Source organism: Oncorhynchus tshawytscha, linkage group LG01 (genome assembly GCF_018296145.1).
Source record: "Oncorhynchus tshawytscha isolate Ot180627B linkage group LG01, Otsh_v2.0, whole genome shotgun sequence".
NCBI lineage: Eukaryota > Metazoa > Chordata > Actinopteri > Salmoniformes > Salmonidae > Oncorhynchus > Oncorhynchus tshawytscha.
In genome coordinates, this window is record NC_056429.1 from 46,097,451 (window position 1) to 46,117,567 (window position 20,117).

A 20,117-nucleotide genomic window follows, 5' to 3' on the forward strand; every position below is an offset into this window, starting at 1 on the left:
AATATTATTCCACAAGTAGTTCTGGACAGGTCTCCGTGCTTCTGTAACCGAAAGACCCCGCACAGGAAGCTGTGCACTTATTGGTCTGTATAGTAGAGCCCTGCTTTGCATGAATTTTAAGCCGGACCCTACCCATGCCCACAACATTCAAGCCTTACCCTATCCAGGCCCGATTGCTTCTGCCAAATTTAAGGCCCGGCTTAGAGATCCTTATTTATTCTCTATGTTTGGTTAGGTCAGGGTATGACTCGGGTGGGAAAATCTATGTTTTCTATTTCTTTGTTGTTTTGCCGAGTGTGGTTCCCAATTAGAGGCAGCTAGCTGTCTATCGTTGTCTCTGATTGGGGATCATATATAAATTGTGATTTTCCGTTTGGATTTAGTGGGGTGTTATTTTCTGTTTAGTGTCTGTGCCTGACGGAACGGTTCGCTTTCGGATTTGTTATTTTTTGTTTGAGTGTTTCTTGTAAATAAATATCATGAACACTTTCCACGCTGCGCTTTGGTCCACTCTTCCTTCCACCGACGACGAGCGTTACACCGGCCCTGCCCGAAACCCAAAATCAGAAATAACTTCCTCCATTAGTAAATCCATTCGCTGCTCCTCTCTGTCTCACTCACTCTCTGCACACTGTTTACTGTGCATACGCACTGCTTATGGCGGCTCTGGGTCTGTGAGTATCCATGGCAGAGTCGGCTCTGCTTGGGCTGCTCTGCTCAATAACAAGATGAGAGAGTAGTTAGCTGAGCTATTTTTTGTCACTCTAAACTTCGACAAAACTCAAGGAACATTACTATTTTCGGTGAAATAATTTCTCCTGTTTTTTATTTGAAGAGATTGAAGCACTTATGACACCATGTTATGATCTTAGTCATATGACTGTACTGCGCTGTACGGGGTCGGGTAGCAGAGCTCTACAGTGTAGTCAGAGTTGATAAATGTCGAGAAATCAAAAAGGATCTAAATTGGCGAAGTTTGTTCAGTTTCAAACATTGACTCAATGAGAACACTAAAGCGAGAAGGCAAGTAAAGAGAAAAGCGACCTTAGGCTACTGCCCTATACCTTTCAACGAGACCTCTATGTTCACAAACTAAGTAAACTTTCATTATTTTCATAAATGGCTGTCACAATTAGGCTATAGGCTTTATAGAAATATAATATTATGCAATGTTGATTGTGTAGACAAAGCCTTAGCTAAAACATTATAGTTTGTTAGAATATTTGGTTTGAGCTATCTGGAATCCCCCCACGAGGAATCCCTCTGCTTGAGGTGAACTTTGACATTGACACCAACGGCATTCTGAACATATCAGTGGTGGACACGCAAGGGCAAAGGGAACAAAATCACCATCACCAACGACAAGGGGCGGCTCAGCAAAAAGGACGTTGAGAGGATGTTGCAGGATGCCAACAAATACAAAGCTGAGGACAATGCACAGAGGGAGAAAATTGCAGCCAAGAACTCCCTGGAGTCGTACACCTTCAATATGAAGAGCAGCTTTGAGAGGAGCACGAGCTTCATTCATCATTACCAAGCTGTACCAGCAAGGAGGGATGACCACCGACACAGTCTAGCTCTGGTGCCAGCTCCCAAGGCTCAACCATTGAAGAGGTTGACTAAAGCGAAGGACTTGTATAATGGACTTTTCAAAATGCATTAGTACAGTATCACTGAATACATTTTGTTATTCAGGAAATACTCATTTCTACTGCTTGACATTATAATGCCCTTTTATGGCTCAGCGCTAATCGGGAAGTGTTTACGTATTGGTTGAACTGTAAAGAGACAGATGTTGATGTTAATATGTCATTTCATACCATATTGCATTGCTGGACATTGAAAATAAAATGTATTGAAATAAGTGTAAGTGTTGGCTGTTTCCTTATCATAGCAGATTCAGTATTCACATAATGTTTTATTTTTTACACAATACCATGAAATATTGTAAACAAAACTTTGATGGCTAAACCACCAATGTTACTGTTTTCTTGCGGTGAAGGAGAGGAGGACCAAAATGCAGCGTGGTTATTGCAATTCATGTTTAATAAAAAAGAAACACAAACAATAACCATGAAAACCTAAACAGCCTTATCTGGTGCAAACAAACCCTGAGACAGGAACAATCACCCACGAAACACTCAAAGAATATGGCTGCCTAAATATGGTTCCCAATCAAAGACAACGATAAACACCTGCCTCTGATTGAGAACCACTCTAGGCAACCATAGACTTACCTAGACAACTCTACTATACCACAATCCCAAAACCTACAAAAGCCCCAAGACAAAACACACCACATAATTAACCCATGTGTGCCCTGGCCTGACCAAAATAATAAAGAAAATACTAAGATCAGGGCGTGACAACCAGAGAGAAGAGCAGGTGACGACACCATAATAGCCACTGTTTATGAACTACATTCTGTGATAACATCTGATACAATCATTATGGTCCATCTTGGAAAAAGAGGCACATTTCTGGTTATCCCAAAAGTAAAATCGTCACATTTATGGAACATAATTATGCCTATAAAAAAAAACAAATATAGGTCACATTTTTCTTACTTTATTCTTAATGGTGTCAAGCTCAGAGAACCAAATATGATTTTGTAATATTTAATATTCCTTCGGTCACTGAAGGAAAGTACCAGATGAACTATTTTATTTTACAGTACCAGTCAATTATGGACACACCTACTCATTTCAGGGTTTTTCTGTATTTTATTACTATTTTCTACATTGTAGAAAAATAATGAAGACGTCAAGACTATGAAATAACACATGGAATCATGTGGCAACAAAAAGTGTTAAACAAATATTTGATTCTTCAAAGTAGCCACCCTTTCCCTTGATGACAGCTTTGCACACACCTGGAATGCATTTGAATTAACAGGTGTGCCTTAAGTTAATTTCTGGAATTTCTTTCCTTAATGCTTTTGAGCCAGTCAGTTGTGTTGTGACAAGGTATGGTTGTTATACAGAAGATATCCCTATTTGGTAAAAGACCAAGTCCATATTATGGCAAGAACAGCTCAAGTAAGCAAAGATAATTTTTTATTTAACCTTTATTTAACCAGGTAGGCCAGTTGAGAACAAGTTCTCATTTACAACTGCAACCTGGCCAAGGCCAAGCAGTGCGACAAAAAACAACACAGAGTAGTTACACATGGGATAAACAAAAGTACAGTCAATAACACAATTAAAATCTATGTACAGTGACAGTCCATTACTTCAAGACATGAAGGTCAGTCAATACGGGAATATTTCAAGAACTTTGAAAGTTTCTTCAAGTGCAGTCGCAAAAACCATCAAGCGCTATGATGAAACTGGCTCTCATGAGGACCGCCACAGGAAAGGAAGACCCAGAGTTACCTCTGCTGCAGAGGATACGTTCATTAAAGTTAGCAGCCTCAGAAATTGCAGCACAAATAAAAGTAACAGACACATCTCAACATCAACTGTTCAGAGGAGACTGTGTGAATCGCGCCTTCATGGTTGAATTGCTGCAAAGAAACCACTACTAAAGGACACCAATAAGAAGAACAGACTTGCTTTGGACAATAAACATGAGCAATGGACATTAGGCTGGTGGAAATCTGTCCTTTGGGCTGATGAGTCCAAATTTGAGATTTTTGTTTCCAACTGTTGTGTATTTGTGAGACGCAGAGTAGGTGAACGGTAATCTCTGCATGTGTGGTTCCCAGTGTGAAGCATGGTGGAGGAGGTGTTGGCGTACTTTGCTGGTGACACTGCCTGCGATTTATTTATAATTTAAGGCACACTTAACCAGCATGGTTACCACAGCATTCTGCAGCGATACACCATCCCATCTGGTTTGCGCTCAGTGGGACTATCATTTGTTTTTCAACATGCCAATGACCCAACACACCTCCAGGCTGTGTAAGGGCTATTTGACCAAGAAGGAGAGTGATGGAGTGCTGCATCAGATGACCTGGCCTCCACAATCACCTGAACTCAATCCAATTGAGATGGTTTGGGATGAGTTGGACCGCAGAATGAAGGAAAAGCAGCCAAAAGGTGCTCAGCATATGTGGGAAGCTGGTGAAGCTGGTTGAGAGAATGCCAAGAGTGTGCAAAGCTGCCATCAAGGCAAAGGGTGGCTTCTTTGAAGAATCTCAAATATAAAATATATTTGTTTAACATTGTTTTGATTACATGATTCCATATGTGTTATTTCATAGTTTTGATGTCTTTGCTATTATTCCACAATGTAGAAAATAGTAAAAAATAAAGAAAACCCTGGAATGAGTAGGTGTGTCCAAACTGTTGACTGGTACTATATATATTTTCTAAGGCTCTGGTCTGTCGTAGGAGTGAGGGTAAAATGTAGGAATTTTCTCTGGTATCCACTTTATGTTTTAATTATTATTTGGGGTATAGGGGAGGGTCACTTTTTTAAAGTGTTTTCAGGTAGGGTCAGGTCAAAATATATTTTACTGTAAGGAAGGCCGTAATTTTCATTTCAGAGATCCGATTTTCTCCAGGTATCCCTAATAAATAACGTACAGTCCATTCTAAAAAAAAAATTTTTGACACGGCTACGCAAAATTCGTGGCAGGAACAGACATACGGAAACTAGACAGCACTTATTAGCTGTATTCAAAATACAGATTCTCTCCCTTTTAAAATGGTTGGCATTTTAATAACCCACATATTAGGATTTGCTTATCCCATCACAATACGGTAGTTTAACTGGGGAGAATAACGGAAAATTCAATGCAGTCGTCGGCATTTAGGAAGGATGTTAAGTAATATCCGTGGGTTTAAACCGGGGAAAGTTATTTCCTGAGGTTGACCAGGAGTGAATAAGTCATGCTTTGAGCTCTCACACCAACCCAACCAGTAGATGTTTTTCACGACTAAGACAGTTGGTGCCATTATAGAACAGCTCGGAAACAATTGATAATGGAACCGTCGGTGAACTCTCAGAAGGACGACACTGGTAAGAAAGTCAACAAGTTAGCCATCAACAAGTGCTTTAGCTACGCTGGCTTGATTGATAGCTAACTAACGTTAACCCTTTGTAATAGCCAAATCTCACAAATGCGTGTGAATTTCGGAATGTAGCTACAGACCACTGAACATGTACGAAATGTTGCTATTGCTGGAGCTGTCACTTGCTGATTGAACTCTTTTGACCTTCCTGTTACTACCACAAAGTCAAAATGGCTATATCGTTAAAATGTACTTTTAGGTCTTTAATTTAAGGTTAGTTAGGCATAAGGTCAGGAGTGTGGTTAGGTTTAAAATCAGATTTTCAGAAGAGGAATTTTAGAAAGAGGCAGGGATTTAGCCATAATAAGTATGATTTTTGTGGAGACGTCAGTCAGCCTTATTAGAAGCTGTGGCAGGGGTGTGCCAAGGATTGCCATGTCTCCACTGGGAAACAGCCAAAACAATTATGTCAGTTCGATTGTCAACAGGTGTATTATTACATTCGTGAATTGCTTTGCATGGGGTGTTTTATAATGTTATTGACATTGGAAGGGATAGCCTGTGTAGTAGGCCTAAATGCAATTGCTTGCATGATCATGCTTAAGCAGCTCATAAGATATCTTGAAGTCTGTCTCTCTGGGACTGTTGAACCCCATTGTCCTGTGTTCACCATAAATTGAGAGATGACATCATCTGTTTTCCTCTTGTCAGGTGCAATGGAGAGCTTGCAGGCCCAGCTAGCAGATTGCCGAGCGCAGCTGGAGCACTGGCAGGGCGTGGCGACAATCTGCGAAGTGAGCAAACAGGAGGAGCTGGGAGAGCTGCAGAGACAGTGTGACCAGGAGATGCAGTCTCTTCAGGAGGCCCTCAGAGGTCAGAGAGAGAGCAACACACACACACACACACATATAACACACACCACACCACACCACACCACAACACACACACACACAGTGTGACCAGGAGATGCAGTCAGAGGTCGAAGACATTTTTTCTACATACTAGTGTTTCCCTACCATTGTATAGATGGGGCGGGTCCCCTCTCTTCTGAGGAAGGTTGCTCCGTTCTATTCATCATCCATTCCCAATGGGGGCTATTGTCAACATTTTTGCACTAGATAGAGAATAGCGTGCCATTTGGAATGCAGACAATGTGTAGGACCCACCTAGATGGCCTGTTATTGTCTGTCATCTCATTTCTCTCTTCTATTCTCAGAGACGGCTTCTCAGTATGAGGCTAGAATATCTACTCTGCAGTCTGAGCGTGCCCAGTGGAGGAGAGCCAGTGTGCAGTCTCAGGTGTGTGAGTGTGTTCACCTCAATGTTACTTAACCCATTTCCTTGTCTCTGACCGCTCTCGCTCTCACTCAGGGCAGTATAAAGAAGGACGGGGTGGAGGCGGGAGCTATGCAGTCCGAGGGCCAGTCGACAGACCCCAACAATAGCCTCAGAAAGCCAAGAACAGACGGATGGGATAGCCAACCAGCGGAGGCTGAGGGACCAGGGGAGGGTGAAGGGGCAGGGCTGGAGGGCTATTTCTCCCAGAACTGTGACTTCGCCTCTTTATCCTCCTTCTCCTTGGACACGCCCTCACTGCCCCGCCGCCAACACTCCCAGGAAGACACCGCCTCCCTGGTCTCCACGGGAACCCTGGTGCCCGAGGCCATCTACCTGCCCCCGCCTGGCCACCGTCTGGTCACACACACCGAATGGGACTCGCTTAACACACAGGTGAACACACACTTTTGACATCAATTCACTAAGCAAACAAGTGAGCACCAGCCACACAACACACACTCCAATTAGGACTTATACTGAAAAAATATATAAATGCAACATCTAAGGTGTTGGTCCCATGTTTCATGAGCTGAAATAAAAGATCCAAGAAATGTTCCATAAACACAAAAAGCTTATTTCTCTCAAATGTTGTGCAAAAATTTGTTTACATCCCTGTTAGTGAGCATTTCTCCTTTGCCAAGATAATCCATCCATCTGACAGGTGTGGCATATCAAGAAGCTGATTAAACAGCATGATCATTTACATAAGTTCTGTGGACAATAAAAGGCCACTCTCTAAAATGTACAGTTGTCACTCAACACAATGCCACAGATGTCTCAAGTTTTGAAGGAGCGTGCAAATTGGCATGCTGACTGCAAGAATATCGACCAGAGCTGTTGCCAGAGAATTTAATGTTAATTTCTCTACAATAAGCTGCCTCCAACGTCATTTTAGAGAATTTGGCAGTACGTCCAACCGGCCTCACAAACGCAGACCACGTGTAACCACACCAGGACCTCCACATCTGACTTCTTCATCTGTGGGATTGTCTGAGACAAGCCACTCGGAAAGCTGATGAAACCATGGGATTGCACAAACAAAGAATTTCTGCACAAACTGTCTGAAACCGTCTTCGGGAAGCTCATCTGCGTGCTCGTTGTCCTCACCAAGGTCTTGGCCTGAATGCAGTTCGGTGTCGTAACTGACTTCAGTGGGCAAATGCTCACCTTCAATGGCCACTGGCACGCTGGAGAAGTGCGCTTTTCATGGTAGAATCCCGGTTTCAACTGTACCGCGCAGATGGCAGACGGCGTGTATGGTGTCGTGTGAGCGAGCGGTTTGCTGATGTCAACGTTGTGAACAGTGCCCCATGGTGGGTTATGGTATGGGCAGGCATAAGCTATGGACAACAAACACAATTACATTTTATCGATGGCAATTTGAATGCACTGAGATACCGGGACGAGATCCTGAGGCCCATTGTCGTGCCATTTATCTGCCGACATATACGACGGCGTGTTCCAGTTCCCGCCAATATCCAGCAACTTTGCACAGCCATTGAAGAGGAGTGGGACAACATTCCACAGTCCACAATCAACCTGATCAACTCCCTCCCAAGGAGATGTCGTGCTGCATGAGGCAATTCATGGTCATACCAGATACTGACTGTTTTTCTGATCCATGCCTCTACCTTTTTTTGGGGTATCTCTGACCAACAGAACAAATCTATATTCCCAGTCATGTACAATCCATAGTTTAGGGCCTAATGAATTTATTTCAATTGATTTTCGTTTTATGAACGATAACTCTGTAAAATGTTTTTGAAATGATTGCAGTTATTTTTAAGTGTACTTAAAGCCTGTTAAAACAGCCAACATTGGTGTGTTTGACTATCAAACGGGTGAGCAGAACTGTACAGGTCTGTATTGGACTCGTGACGTCTTCTGTGGTGTGGTCTCGTGACGTCTGACGTGGTGTGGACTCATGGTGTCTAATGTGGTGTGGGTCTGATGTGCAGGTTGTGGAGCGGGAGGGAGAGCTGAGTCGACTGAGGGAAGAGAGGACCAAGCTGGAGAGTGAGCTGGACACACAGACTACTGAGACACACAAACACGTACGCACACCTTTACACACATGGCATATACTGTATATTGAGAAACGTCAGTTATCCACGGAATTGAATGTTACTGTGTGTCGTGTGTGTCAGGTCTCAGTTCTCCAGTCTCAGGTTCAGACCTCCGAGGCCCTCCTACAGGAGCTGCAGAAGTCTTTCAACCAATCACAGAATGCCATCCATAGCAGGCTGGTGAGTGACCGGCACTTGGTCCAACAAGGGAGGAGGGGGATGAGGTTCATGTAGTGTGTGTTTGAGATGTTTTGTGCTTGTGTGTTGTGTTCCCAGGCAGAGCTGTCTCTCTCTCAGAGGAGGGTGTGTAACGAGCTGTCCAGGCTAAAAGGGGAGGAGATCGAGGAGATGGTTGGGGCAGGGGACGCCAACACACCCCTTGGTCCTACACTACAGGTACAGTATGTGTGTATATGCGTGCACTTTTGTGTGTGTTCATACAGTCAAGAATCATTGCAATACAAAGGAAATATACTTACTGTATGCACTACTGTACTCTCACCTGTAGGGGGCACACAGTGAGGAGAGGCTGCGTATTGAGATCGTCAATCTGAAGGAACAACTGGAGACCCGCGTGGAGGAGAGCGGTCTGTTCATCTGCCTTTCCTTTGCTCTTTCTTTGTGTTGATAAGTGTAATAGAACTTGCCAGCTGGTTCAAAACCAACATACATTCTCTCTTTCTCCTATGGTTCTGCCTCAACAGAAGTTTTACAAGGTGAGTGGGCATTATTATATATATATATGTGTGTGTGAGAGAGATCATATGTAAGTGTGTGGTATAGAAGGCCATAGGAATTAATCAGTAATGCATCACACACGGGCAGTTGATAACAAGCGTTGACCGTAGTAAACTCATAGGTTACGTTAGATTAGGTAGGCTAACGAAGATGACTGTAGACGAAAGTCAGGGAGGTGCATCTACCACAGCCAAGACCTTTAATGAAGGTCTATTAAACTTTTCTTTAACCCCAGATCACACAAACTGAAAACATACTTTCTGCAGTGCCTTCAGAAAGTATTCACACCCCTTGACTTTTTCCACATTGTTCGACAAAATTTTTAAAATTATTAAATTGAGATTTGTCACTGTACACCGTAATGTCAAAGTGGAATTGTGTTTTTTGAAATATGTACAAATTAATTAAAAATGTAAAGCTGAAATGTGACCTACCACTTGGATTTGGTCCTATGGAGCAACATTTGAAACAGTGTTAATCATATTGGATAAAAGTACAGATTCAGATCTATAAAATGGTGTATATATACAGTGGGGAGAACAAGTATTTGATACGCTGCCGATTTTGCAGGTTTTCCTACTTACAAAGCATGTAGAGGTCTGTAATTTTTATCATAGGTACACTTCAACGGTACACTTTGAGAGATGGACAAATGTACAAAAATAATAAGTAATTAATTTGAAATTTATTGCATGACAAGTATTTGATCACTTACCTACCAGTAAGAATTCTGGCTCTCACAGACCTGTTAGTTTTTCTTTAAGAAGCCCTCCTGTTCTCCACTCATTACCTGTATTAACTGCACCTGTTTGAACTCGTTACCTGTATAAAAGACACCTGTCCACACACTCAATCAAACAGACTCCAACCTCTCCACAATGGCCAAGACCAGAGATATGTAAGGACATCGGGGATAAAATTGTAGACCTGCACAAGGCTGGGATGGGCTACAGGACAATAGGCAAACCTGTCTGTCTGCTTTCCATCAGACACTAAAACACAAGGCCAAATCTACACTGGAGTTGCTTACCAAGAAGACGGTGAATGTTCCTGAGTGGCCGAGTTACAGTTTTGACTTAAATCAGGGTGAATATGGCGAGACTTAAATGGATTTCTAACAATGAACAACGACCAATTTGATAGAGCTTAAAGAATAATGGGCAAATATTGTACAATCCAGGTGTGCAAAGTGCTTAGAGCAGGGGTGGCAAACTCATTCCATGGAGGGCCTAGTGTATGCTGGTTTTTGTTTTATAGATTCAATTAAGACTTAGACAACCAAGTGAGTGGAGTTCCTTACTAATTAGTGACCTTAATTCATCAATCAAGTACAAGTTATCGCTGCCAACGGAGATTCTAACGTGTGAATACTTATGTAATCAGATATTTCTGTATTTACTTTATTTGTTAACATTAAAAAAAAACATGTTTTCACTTTGTCATTATGGGGTATTGTGTAAATGGGTGAGCAGGAAAAGAATTGATTTAATCCATTTTGAATTGAGGCTGTAACACGACAATGTGGAATAAGTCAAGGGGTATGAATACTTTCTGAAGGTAGTGTGTAAAGCATTTGTTAAAGGTCTCAAATACCAAAAACATTGATTGGTTGACAAGTAGTGCCTCCCAGTATCCAGGCGATGGCTGCATGGTGCCGTCGGTGAAAAGCAACTGCAGCAATTGAAGGAGACTTCAAACCGCATAACCTTTGATCACATGGTTGTTTTTGTGAAGTTCATGCAGTTATCCACATAATGCAATACCCTTTAAAAGGCAGTGACTTGACAAAACGTATCTGCTCGAACACGCCCGTTGTCTTTCCCTTGTGAAACCGGTCTTCTAACCTCGATGGGACTTCCTTGTTCAATAAAAAGCTTTGCCCTCTGCAGTGCAGCTGTCCAGTCTGAAGACCGAGATGGAGCGGGTCCAGTGTCAAGAGGAGACGCTGCAGTTGGAGCTACAGAACGGTCACACCGAGCTACAAGGCCTCGGCGTGGCGCTCTCACACCTACAAGGAGACAGCAAGACTCTCAGCCATGACAAGGTACTGTACAGGGGGACCAGGGATAGATGTGTCCGTCCGTCCGTGTTGTACCTTTTGTGTACTTAGTGTTTCCAAAGTAGTAAAGATAACATGTTACTGTAGTTCTTTCCCTCTCTCACCATTCTCACTCCCTTCCTATCTCCCTCCTAGGCGTCCCTCCAGCAACAGTGTTTGGAGCTGCATAGCCAGATCATCAGTATGCGTTCTCAGGTGGACACCAGCCAGATGGTGCAGAGGGACTTTGTCCAGCTTTCACAGTCACTGCAGGTACATTACACAGATTCAGGACCAACCCACTGGGGGTGTATTCACATTGGGTTGGTTTATGTTATTTTACAGCACTGATCTAGGTCAAGTCCAGCTGGATTCCATATCATTTTTCTTCCATAGTCAATGACCATGAGGCTTCTTACTCCACCCTCTCTCTCTCCCTTTTGTCTGTCTCTCCGTCCTTTATCGCTTTCCTCTAGGTGAAGCTGGAGTTGATCCGTCAGGCTGAAACTCTGGACCAGGTCAGGGACATCTTGGAGGAGGGGCTTCCTGAAGAGGGTGCCCCGCCCACTTGTGCCACGTGAGTCTATCAGAGCAGCACAACAGAGCCAAAGCGACGGGAGAAACGGGAAGTATTCCAAAGGTGACCAATAAGAACGAGGCTGGACATGAAGTGCAACCGTAACCATGGAGAAAGACATGACTACTATCCCCGCTTTGAAGAGGAGTGGGCTTAGCAAGGCACTGTGAATAATCACTGATAGACAAATCACCTTTCATTCCAGACCACTAATAATCAGTCAGATCTTTGCTGGCCTTGTTCAGGCCAATCCTCTCCAACATTGGGAATCACCACCTCAGCTTGTAATGTGACTTGGAATATTTGTGCTTTGGAGCTGTTCAATGATGATATATTTTTGGTTGCACCTCGACTTGTTGCTTGAGCGCCCTCCACATCTTTCCATATTTGGGAGTTTAAAAAATGTATTTTCTCATGTTCAATGACCAAACACTCATTCGAAGACTGGCCTTAACCCCCTTTTTTAACTGGACTCATTGAGAACTTGAATATTTGTATTGAAGTTCCTGACTCGACATTCCCGCCAGTCGGATGTGATGAGAAACACTCCATTACTGCTTTAGTGGAAGTCACTAAAATGCAATATGTTGAAAATAGGCCAGTATCTACAGTAAGTTATACCGTATTATGATACTTCTGACACATGGAAATGCACACACTCACCCACCTCTCAGGACCAGTGGGCACTTTGCTTGACTTCCAATCATTGATCTAAAAGCACTGCCCTTTTTGATACCAGCGAGTAACACTAAAACTCTATAAACAACCACTCCAGTGACACAATTACCTTTATACCTTTTTTAGACTTCACCACTTTTTAAAATGAAGAATAAGAGAAGAAACCTGTGAATGACTTTTGCATTCTCTTGTTGATACTAATTGCCTTAATATATAAATATACATTGAAAAACTACTCATTGCAGGATCATGTTTTTCTTGTGTAATTGTTTGCGGAGAGAGAGGTGTGTGTGTGTGTGTCCACCCTGTTATACAGCGGTGAAGCATGGATCCCTTACTCGGCACATGAAAACCCTGGAGGCCTTTCAAATAAAGGGCCTCAAGAAGATCCTCTGTGTTACCTGGCAGGATGCAGTACACCACACGGAGGTACTGAAATGGGCTGGCAGTGGTAGCATGCAGTCCACCTTAAACAATCACCAACTAAGATGGCTTGGTCATGTCATCTGCATCCTAGAGGGCCGACATCCGCCGACAGTGCTCAACGGCCACATGAAGGCCAACGCTCTGCTGGTGGCCAGAAGAAGCAGATGCAGGAACGAATTAAAACCACTCTGAAGAGGTGCAAGATCAATCCATCCAGTATAGAAGACCTAGCCACCTGAGGCATGCTCACAGGGCTATTCCTGCCCCCTCCAACCAAGCCCTCACATGCGCTGTCTGCAGCTGTAAATCCATGGTTGATCTCCACAGACACCAAAGGACTCATAAGTGAAGGCGAAGATGCTTCTCATCAACCATAAGTATGTGAGATACTGGGAATCAAACCAATAACAATTAACCAGCCACTCTTGTATTCTTTTAATACAGTTTTTATTTTTTAAGAATAGTCAGAATAATTTGAATATATTGTTCATAACACTTTCTTATATATTAACTTAATTTCAATACATCCACAAAGAAATATATGTTTTTATTTTTTATTTTAAATTTTTAGTTTTTTTTTTTTTTAAATTTTCTGGTGGCTTTTGTTTCATTCTTTGATCTTGTTGGACTTTTTTCTCTCACTTCTAGTGATGGTCTGCGCTCTGGTTTTCTGGGAAGTGCTTCCACTGTTCTTCTCATTCTTTTCTCTCCTTTATACTCCTGGTGTTCTTTTAGTCCCACTTCTTGCTTACTAGATTGTCATCAGCAACTGCAAGGGAAAGAGAAGGGTATTGGCAACCGGATAAGGTAGGACTAGACTTAAGTCCCAAATTGAGCACTAGCCCCTAGGGATCAATTTGGAGGATAGGTATAAGCAATATGGGGAACATTTCAACCCAGCCTAAAATTCCCATATTATTAGAAATACAGTCCTTTTAGATCTACATGAAGTACTATTGATTGATGTGGAGTTGGGCATTCATCTATTATTCTGGCCATTTAGTTACATTTTAGTTCTGCTCAATTGATGTTATACAACACTTATCTACTCAACAGCAAATATTGGTGGTTCTGTGTAGCTCAGTTGGTACAGAATTTTATTTATTTATTTATTACCTTTTATTTAACCAGGCAAGTCAGTTAAGAACAAATTCTTATTTTCAATGACGGCCTAGGAACAGTGGGTTAACTGCATGGCGCTTCCAATGACAGGATTGTGGGTTCAATTCCCAGGGGCCACCCACTTAAAATGTATGCACGCATGACCAAGTTTTGGATAAAAGCGTCTGCTAAATGATACCAAAAGTATTACTATGTTCATAAAATAAACCTGACTTTTCCATACAATAATAGGCTACTATTGTGTGTTGACTGTAGTTAAATGTTAATGTTGGAAAATTGTAATATTACAAAGTTAAAACTGCAAAGGCTAACCTTGTCCTACCACTACCTACATGTACGAATTACCTCAAGTAACATGTACTCCCGCACACTGACTCGGTACCGATACCCCCTGTATATAGCCTCGTTATGTTATTGTTTTTATTCTTTTTAACTTTAGTTGGTCAATATTTTCTGAACTCTTCTTGAACTGCACTGTTGGTTAAGGGCTTGTAAGTAAGCATTTCACAGTAAGGTCTAAACTTGTTGTATTTTGGTGCATGTGACAGTTTGATTTCATTTGTCCCCAAGCTAGATCTTGCTGGTGGAAGAGTCTACAAAGGCAATTACTACCTAAATGTGACACAGCCATAAAATTAGACAAACTTTTATTAAGCAATATGGGGATACATAGAAACCTGTAGGAAGACACTCACACAGACTTTAGTGAATACATATGAGTGGATAATATATATTATCAGTGTAAATTTAGTGTTGACACCATCTGGATACAAAACCATTGAATCATAAACAAAGTGAAAACGGGATGGGGGGGGAGTAGCGAAGGCAGTGGCAGGTATAGGAAAAGTGGGGGAGAGGGCAATGAAGGCACCCGATGGGAAGAGAAATCATATTAACTTATTAAAGGTTTTGCAATTTAAATAGGTAATATTTAGAATGGATGATAGTCTTAGTAAGCCATTGAAGCAGGTATGAAAGTCTGGATCAATGTTCACTCTAAGCTGTTTGTGTGCACAGACACGCACCACCTCCAGGACTCCCATGCAGATGGTATGTCAGCCCGCGCAGGGATGCAAGAGATTGAATTTAACTGAGTTCACTCTGTGTAGATCAATGTTTCTCTGATTTAATCAACATTATATCAGCCACTTTTCAGTGCAACAAAACAAATCTAAGATTGAGTCTTTGATTTTGTTGTAGTTCGAGCCACAGCTAGCCTAGGCAGCCGATAGTGGGCTCTAGATCTTTTCTTCAACTACAGCACAGTGGTGGAAAAAGTACTCAATTTGTCCTACTTTAGTAAAAGTAAAGATACCTTCATAGAAAAGGACTCAAGTGAAAGTGACCCAGTAAAATCCTACTTGAGTAAATGTTTAAAAAAAAATATATATATTTTATTTTTTTATATATACTTAAGAATAAAGTATACATTTCAAATTCCTTAAGCAAACCAGATGGCACCATTTTTTTTCTTCTTCAAATTGCCAGGGGCACGCTCCAACCCTCAGACAATTTACAAACGAAGCATGTATTTAGTGAGTCTGCCAGATCAGAGGCAGTAGGGATGACAATGCGTTATATTAATAGGTGTGTGAATTAGACCATTTTTCTGTCCAGCTTAGCATTCAAAATGTAACGAGCACAATTTGGGTGTCCGGGAAAATGTATGGAGTAAAAAGTACATTTTCTTTAGGAATGTAGTGAAGTAAAACTATGAAGTTGTCAAAAATATGAAGTGAAGTACAGATACCAAAAAAAACCTACTTAAGTTCTTACATCACTGCTACAGTACACACTTTTCTAAAGAAATTCAGACATCCCGCCATTAAAGCTGGTTAAGAAGGGAAATGATGCTTTTGTAGCATGAATGGAGGATGCTTCATGTACGAGCCGGCCCACAGGTGACATGAATGTTTTACCTGCTGGGCACATCAATCCTAAAAAAAAATGTACAGCTCAAACGCCCACTATCGGCTGTCTAGGCTAAGCCAAAGCGCATCGGAGTATAATTCTATTGACGGGTAGTGCACAAGTGGTCTTTCAATCACCAGCCAGTGGAGCCGCTTTTCAGAGCTGTGCGTGTGCACGGTTGTTGATATTCTTTGCTAGTTAGCGAGTTATTAGCCCAGTTATATGTAAGTATTGGTGTCACAAAGGCTCATGACAGCAACCAGGTTTTCCTTCTCCTCTGGCCATGCACCTCCCTGGCTAATTACCACACCTGTTCCCAGTGAACGAATTGACATTCCTGCACTATTTAAGCTGCAGTTTTCCTCCTAGCTTTCAGTTGTGCTGGTGATTCAATCCGGTGGCCATCTTGCATTTTGTTCTTTCTTTGTTGTGCGTGACTGACAAGAAAAAACACAATTCCATAACCTCCAAACAACCTAGTGTGCTCTGTGTATGCAATAAAAATCAAGTATTGGATTCCTGGCCATCTCCTCATTCCTCTAACATACTACCGCTATTGCACATCGGTCAGGAACAGTCCTAAACCTAATTTACAGTCCACCCCAGCCCTAACGCCTTTTCTTCAATTGGTCAGCGATGGGGTGTTACTGCTTCCTACAAGAGCATAATGTAAAAATGTTTTTAAAAGACTGCTTTGAACACCCCATATAGGCTACTGTAGGCTATATCATAGAAATCAGAATTGTGAAAATGTTATGGGATTTTGCATTATTGGTTTTGTTGATAGGCCACTCTGATAGGTCTACATTATGCTCAAATAGCCACAATATCCTATTGGCTACTGTCTAAAACTGTAAAGTTACACATTTCTCCCAACATTCCAGTTTCCACTAGCAAGACCTGAAATTTGCTCAGTGCCAAAAATAATTAGAGGGAATATTTCTGTGGATATTACAGGATATTATTACAAGGAATGTTATAGATTTAATTGATAACAGATTGTGTGTCCTTACCCTCCAGGTAATTGCGGGCCACAAACTTGAGGACCTCGTCAATGAGGATGACTGGGATCGAGAGCTTGAGCACCACCATCCATTTTTCCACGTTCAAGTGGGTCAATTTAAAGATCATCTGCAGCGGAGAGGACAGGCACATTTCAGACACATCACGTACTACTACTTAGTTATCACATACTCTTACGGCTAGATTCAATCCAATCGGGCTATGCACCTTTTTAAAATAAATGTTTCCGCGCTTGCGTAGACCACTCGCTGTAAACCGTGCATATGTCGGCTCAATCTGAAATTACCTTTAAATGTAAATCTCACTATAACGGTCCAGATTGAATCTAGGCCTTACTCAATTGTCAAATACTCTAACTCAAGTATCCCTCTTACTTAGGGCTCTATTCAATCTGTATCGCTGAAGCGTTACAGACGTGAATGCAGTCTCGGCTAATGCGGGAACATTGCTTTTTAAATTTCAATCGCGCTCTAATGCTACATTTCCACAATACGAATTGAATAGCCCTTCATGTCAGGGAACACTGTATAAAAATGTATGGCTGGGGGAGAGAGAGAGAGAGAGAGAGAGAGAGAGAGAGAGAGAGAGAGAGAGAGAGAGAGAGAGAGAGAGAGAGAGAGAGAGAGAGAGAGAGAGAGAGAGAGAGAGAGAGAGAGAGAGAGAGAGAGAGAGAGAGAGAGAGAGAGAGAGAGATTCAGAGAGAAGAGATTCAGACAGAAGGAGATTCAGACAGAAGGAGATTCAGACAGAAGGAGATTCAGACAGAAGGAGATTCAGACAGAAGGAGAGAGAGGAGAAGACAGAAGGAGATTGAGAGAGAATAAGACAAAAAGGAGGCAGAGAGATGGATCTGGGATCAAAACGAGTGGTCCTTGGAGCCGGACAGGACAAGCACGTGAGGTGAGGGTTGTGGTGCGAGGTAAGGCAGACTCACGGGCATGGGGTCGACGTAAATGATCACAAAGTGGAGTGACATGGAGAGGGACATGGCTCCAACCAACCACAGGTTGCTCCAGGGGGGCATGCGCAGCAGGGACTGGTTCTCAGACAAACTGGGGGGTGGTACAGAGGGGTTACATAATGCACGCTGGCTAAACACTGTGTGCGGGCGCTGAGATGTTTGAATCCTTTTTTAAATGTACATTTGATTTGTGGATCCAAATAAAGTATTTAAATGTGTGTGTTGATGCAGGTGTGTGCCAAGAGGTGTGCAGAAGTGTGTGATCTGACATTACATGGTAAGGGATGGCGGATAATGTTTGTTCTGCAGGTTTATTCTAAAATTACTCTTCCAATTTCTTTGGGGTTACACTACACTTTCAATGTTATAGCTACTTCTGGGATTAGGCTTTCATATCATACTCTTGATACGCTGTGTTTTAGAAACACACTGTTATAGAAGTGCTATAATTTATAAACATAAATGAGTGTTTTATGTAACTTTACTGTTCTACCTCTAAATTGATATAATGTGTATCAAGAATTACAGTGCTAACAAACTACCAATGTCGCAAGTTTTGAGGACACAGATTAAACCTACTCCTGTCCTGCATTACAAAGCATGTCAAATGGATCATCTCCATTGAAAGTGCTTTTTTTGTTGTTGTCAAGGAGTAGGCTTAATCTGGGATACGGGCCCTTAATGTTATGCATAATTGAATCTTGCATTTCTAACATGAATCTTCAAACATTCCTTTATTAAACCAGGCAGGAACCAAAGTTGCAGTCTGACCTGTTGAGGGCATTGCACATCTCGATGGTGACTAACACAGACAGGGCCATGGTCATGGGGGGAGCGGCCTCAAACACCTCGCAGTGGACGTCGACAAAGTCCTCGTTTTCCTCGTGGCACTGCATGAAGTGGGACTGAAGAGAAAAATCAAGAGAATTAGGATGGAACCATTTACTGGATTATCACAGAATCATTCACTAAATTGTTTTGCTCAGTAAGACGTTTAAATTTAGATCCTAGGTAGCCCCTACCCATAACATTAAATATCCCCAAAATTGATGATAATGATCATGATGAAGGTCTTTGACTATTGGTGTATTTTAAATGAGGATCTCTTGATGATGATTATGGTTTTAGACCAATGACTCAACATATATGAATTTGGAACCGCAGTGGCACTGTAGCACTTTTGTACGGTGTATTTCATTATCTGGGATGGCGTTTCATGTCTGTTTTTGTCTGGTGAAGCTAAAGACAAATTTCTACATTGTATGGACAACGTTTTTCTAATTCTAAAAAGCAATAGTTTATTATGTGATACAGGTGTGTTGGTGCTGGGCTGGGACAAAAAGTAGAGACCAATCCCTGTTCTACAGAGTGGTTAAATCCCAAAAGTGACTATTTCCAATAGTCCACTACGTTTAACCAGGGCCCTATATAGGGAATAGGGTGGGACGCAACCTCTGTTCTACACACCAGACTGCACATTTTTGCTCAATAACGAATTGAAATGTAAGTCCTAGGTAGCCCCTACCCCCAGGATTGTATAGGGAAAAAATACATGAATTCAGAGCGACAGAGAGCCAGACTAGGGTTCCGATTTGGGATTGGGATTGTCTGCTTCATTTTTATTTTATTTAAACTTTATTGAACTAGGCAAGTCAGTTAAGAACACATTCTTAATTACAATGACAGCCTGGCAAAAGGCCTCCTGTGGGGATGGGTCCCTGGGATTTAAAAAAATACGATATAAATATTAGACAAAACACATCACAACAAGAGAGACAACACAACAATACATAAAGTGAGGCCTAAGACAACAATATTGGTGGCAAATCTGATGGCCGAATGGTAAAGAACATCTAGCCGCTCGAGAGCAACATGACCTGCCGATCTATAAATTATGTCTCCGTAATCTACCATGGGTAGGATGGTCATCTGAATCAGGGTTAGTTTGGCAGCTGGGGTGAAAGAGGAGTAATTACGATAGAGGAAACCAAGTCTAGATTTAACTTTGACCTGCAGCTCTGATATGTGCTGAGAGAAGGACAGTACACCGTCTAGCCATACTCCCAAGTACTTGTATGAGGTGACTACCTCAAGCTCTAAACCCTTAAGAGGTTGTAATAACAACTGTGGGAGGAGGGACATTCTTCTTATCAAACCACATAACCTTGTTCTGAACACCTCCAAAACAAAGGTCAAGGGTAGAGAAAGCTTTTTGCACACTAAGAAAGCTTTGTTGAAGAGCATTTAACACAACATCCAGGGAGGGGCCAGCTGAGTACAA

The 20,117-nt window shown here is 42.0% G+C and overlaps 2 protein-coding genes across 3 annotated transcripts in view; one reads left to right on the plus strand and one right to left on the minus strand.

Annotated features, from left to right (window-relative positions):
• The first annotated feature begins 4,554 nt into the window (after nt 1-4,554).
• On the plus strand, nt 4,555-12,628 carry LOC112251837 (rab GTPase-binding effector protein 2). The gene is made up of 12 exons (XM_024422777.2): nt 4,555-4,965; nt 5,670-5,831; nt 6,175-6,257; nt 6,330-6,689; nt 8,255-8,350; nt 8,444-8,542; nt 8,639-8,758; nt 8,871-8,949; nt 9,067-9,078; nt 10,990-11,144; nt 11,295-11,411; nt 11,615-12,628. The coding sequence occupies exons 1-12, from the start codon at nt 4,929-4,931 to the stop codon at nt 11,717-11,719; spliced, it is 1,425 nt and encodes a 474-aa protein (XP_024278545.1). The 5' UTR covers nt 4,555-4,928; the 3' UTR covers nt 11,720-12,628.
• Nucleotides 12,629-13,249: 621 nt separating this feature from the next.
• LOC112251644 (sarcoplasmic/endoplasmic reticulum calcium ATPase 1-like) overlaps nt 13,250-20,117 on the minus strand; it is a 31,687-nt gene continuing 24,819 nt past the window's right edge. For both annotated transcript variants that reach the window (XM_042321997.1, XM_042321986.1), the window contains exons 22-25: nt 18,608-18,741; nt 17,810-17,927; nt 16,866-16,983; nt 13,250-13,588 (exon numbers count right to left, since the gene is read on the minus strand). In XM_042321997.1, the coding sequence (XP_042177931.1) occupies nt 13,551-13,588; nt 16,866-16,983; nt 17,810-17,927; nt 18,608-18,741 (408 nt within the window). In that variant the 3' untranslated portion in view covers nt 13,250-13,550. The remainder of the gene's footprint in view (nt 13,589-16,865; nt 16,984-17,809; nt 17,928-18,607; nt 18,742-20,117) is intronic.

Excerpts from the sequence above, each read along its gene's own strand:
- LOC112251837 (XM_024422777.2), top strand. The coding sequence starts at position 4,929 with ATGGAACCGTCGGTGAACTCTCAGAAGGACGACACTG. Across the intron at positions 8,351-8,443 it reads CTACTGAGACACACAAACAC|GTCTCAGTTCTCCAGTCTCA; the intron begins GTACGCACACCT and ends CGTGTGTGTCAG. Across the intron at positions 11,412-11,614 it reads AGCTTTCACAGTCACTGCAG|GTGAAGCTGGAGTTGATCCG; the intron begins GTACATTACACA and ends GCTTTCCTCTAG.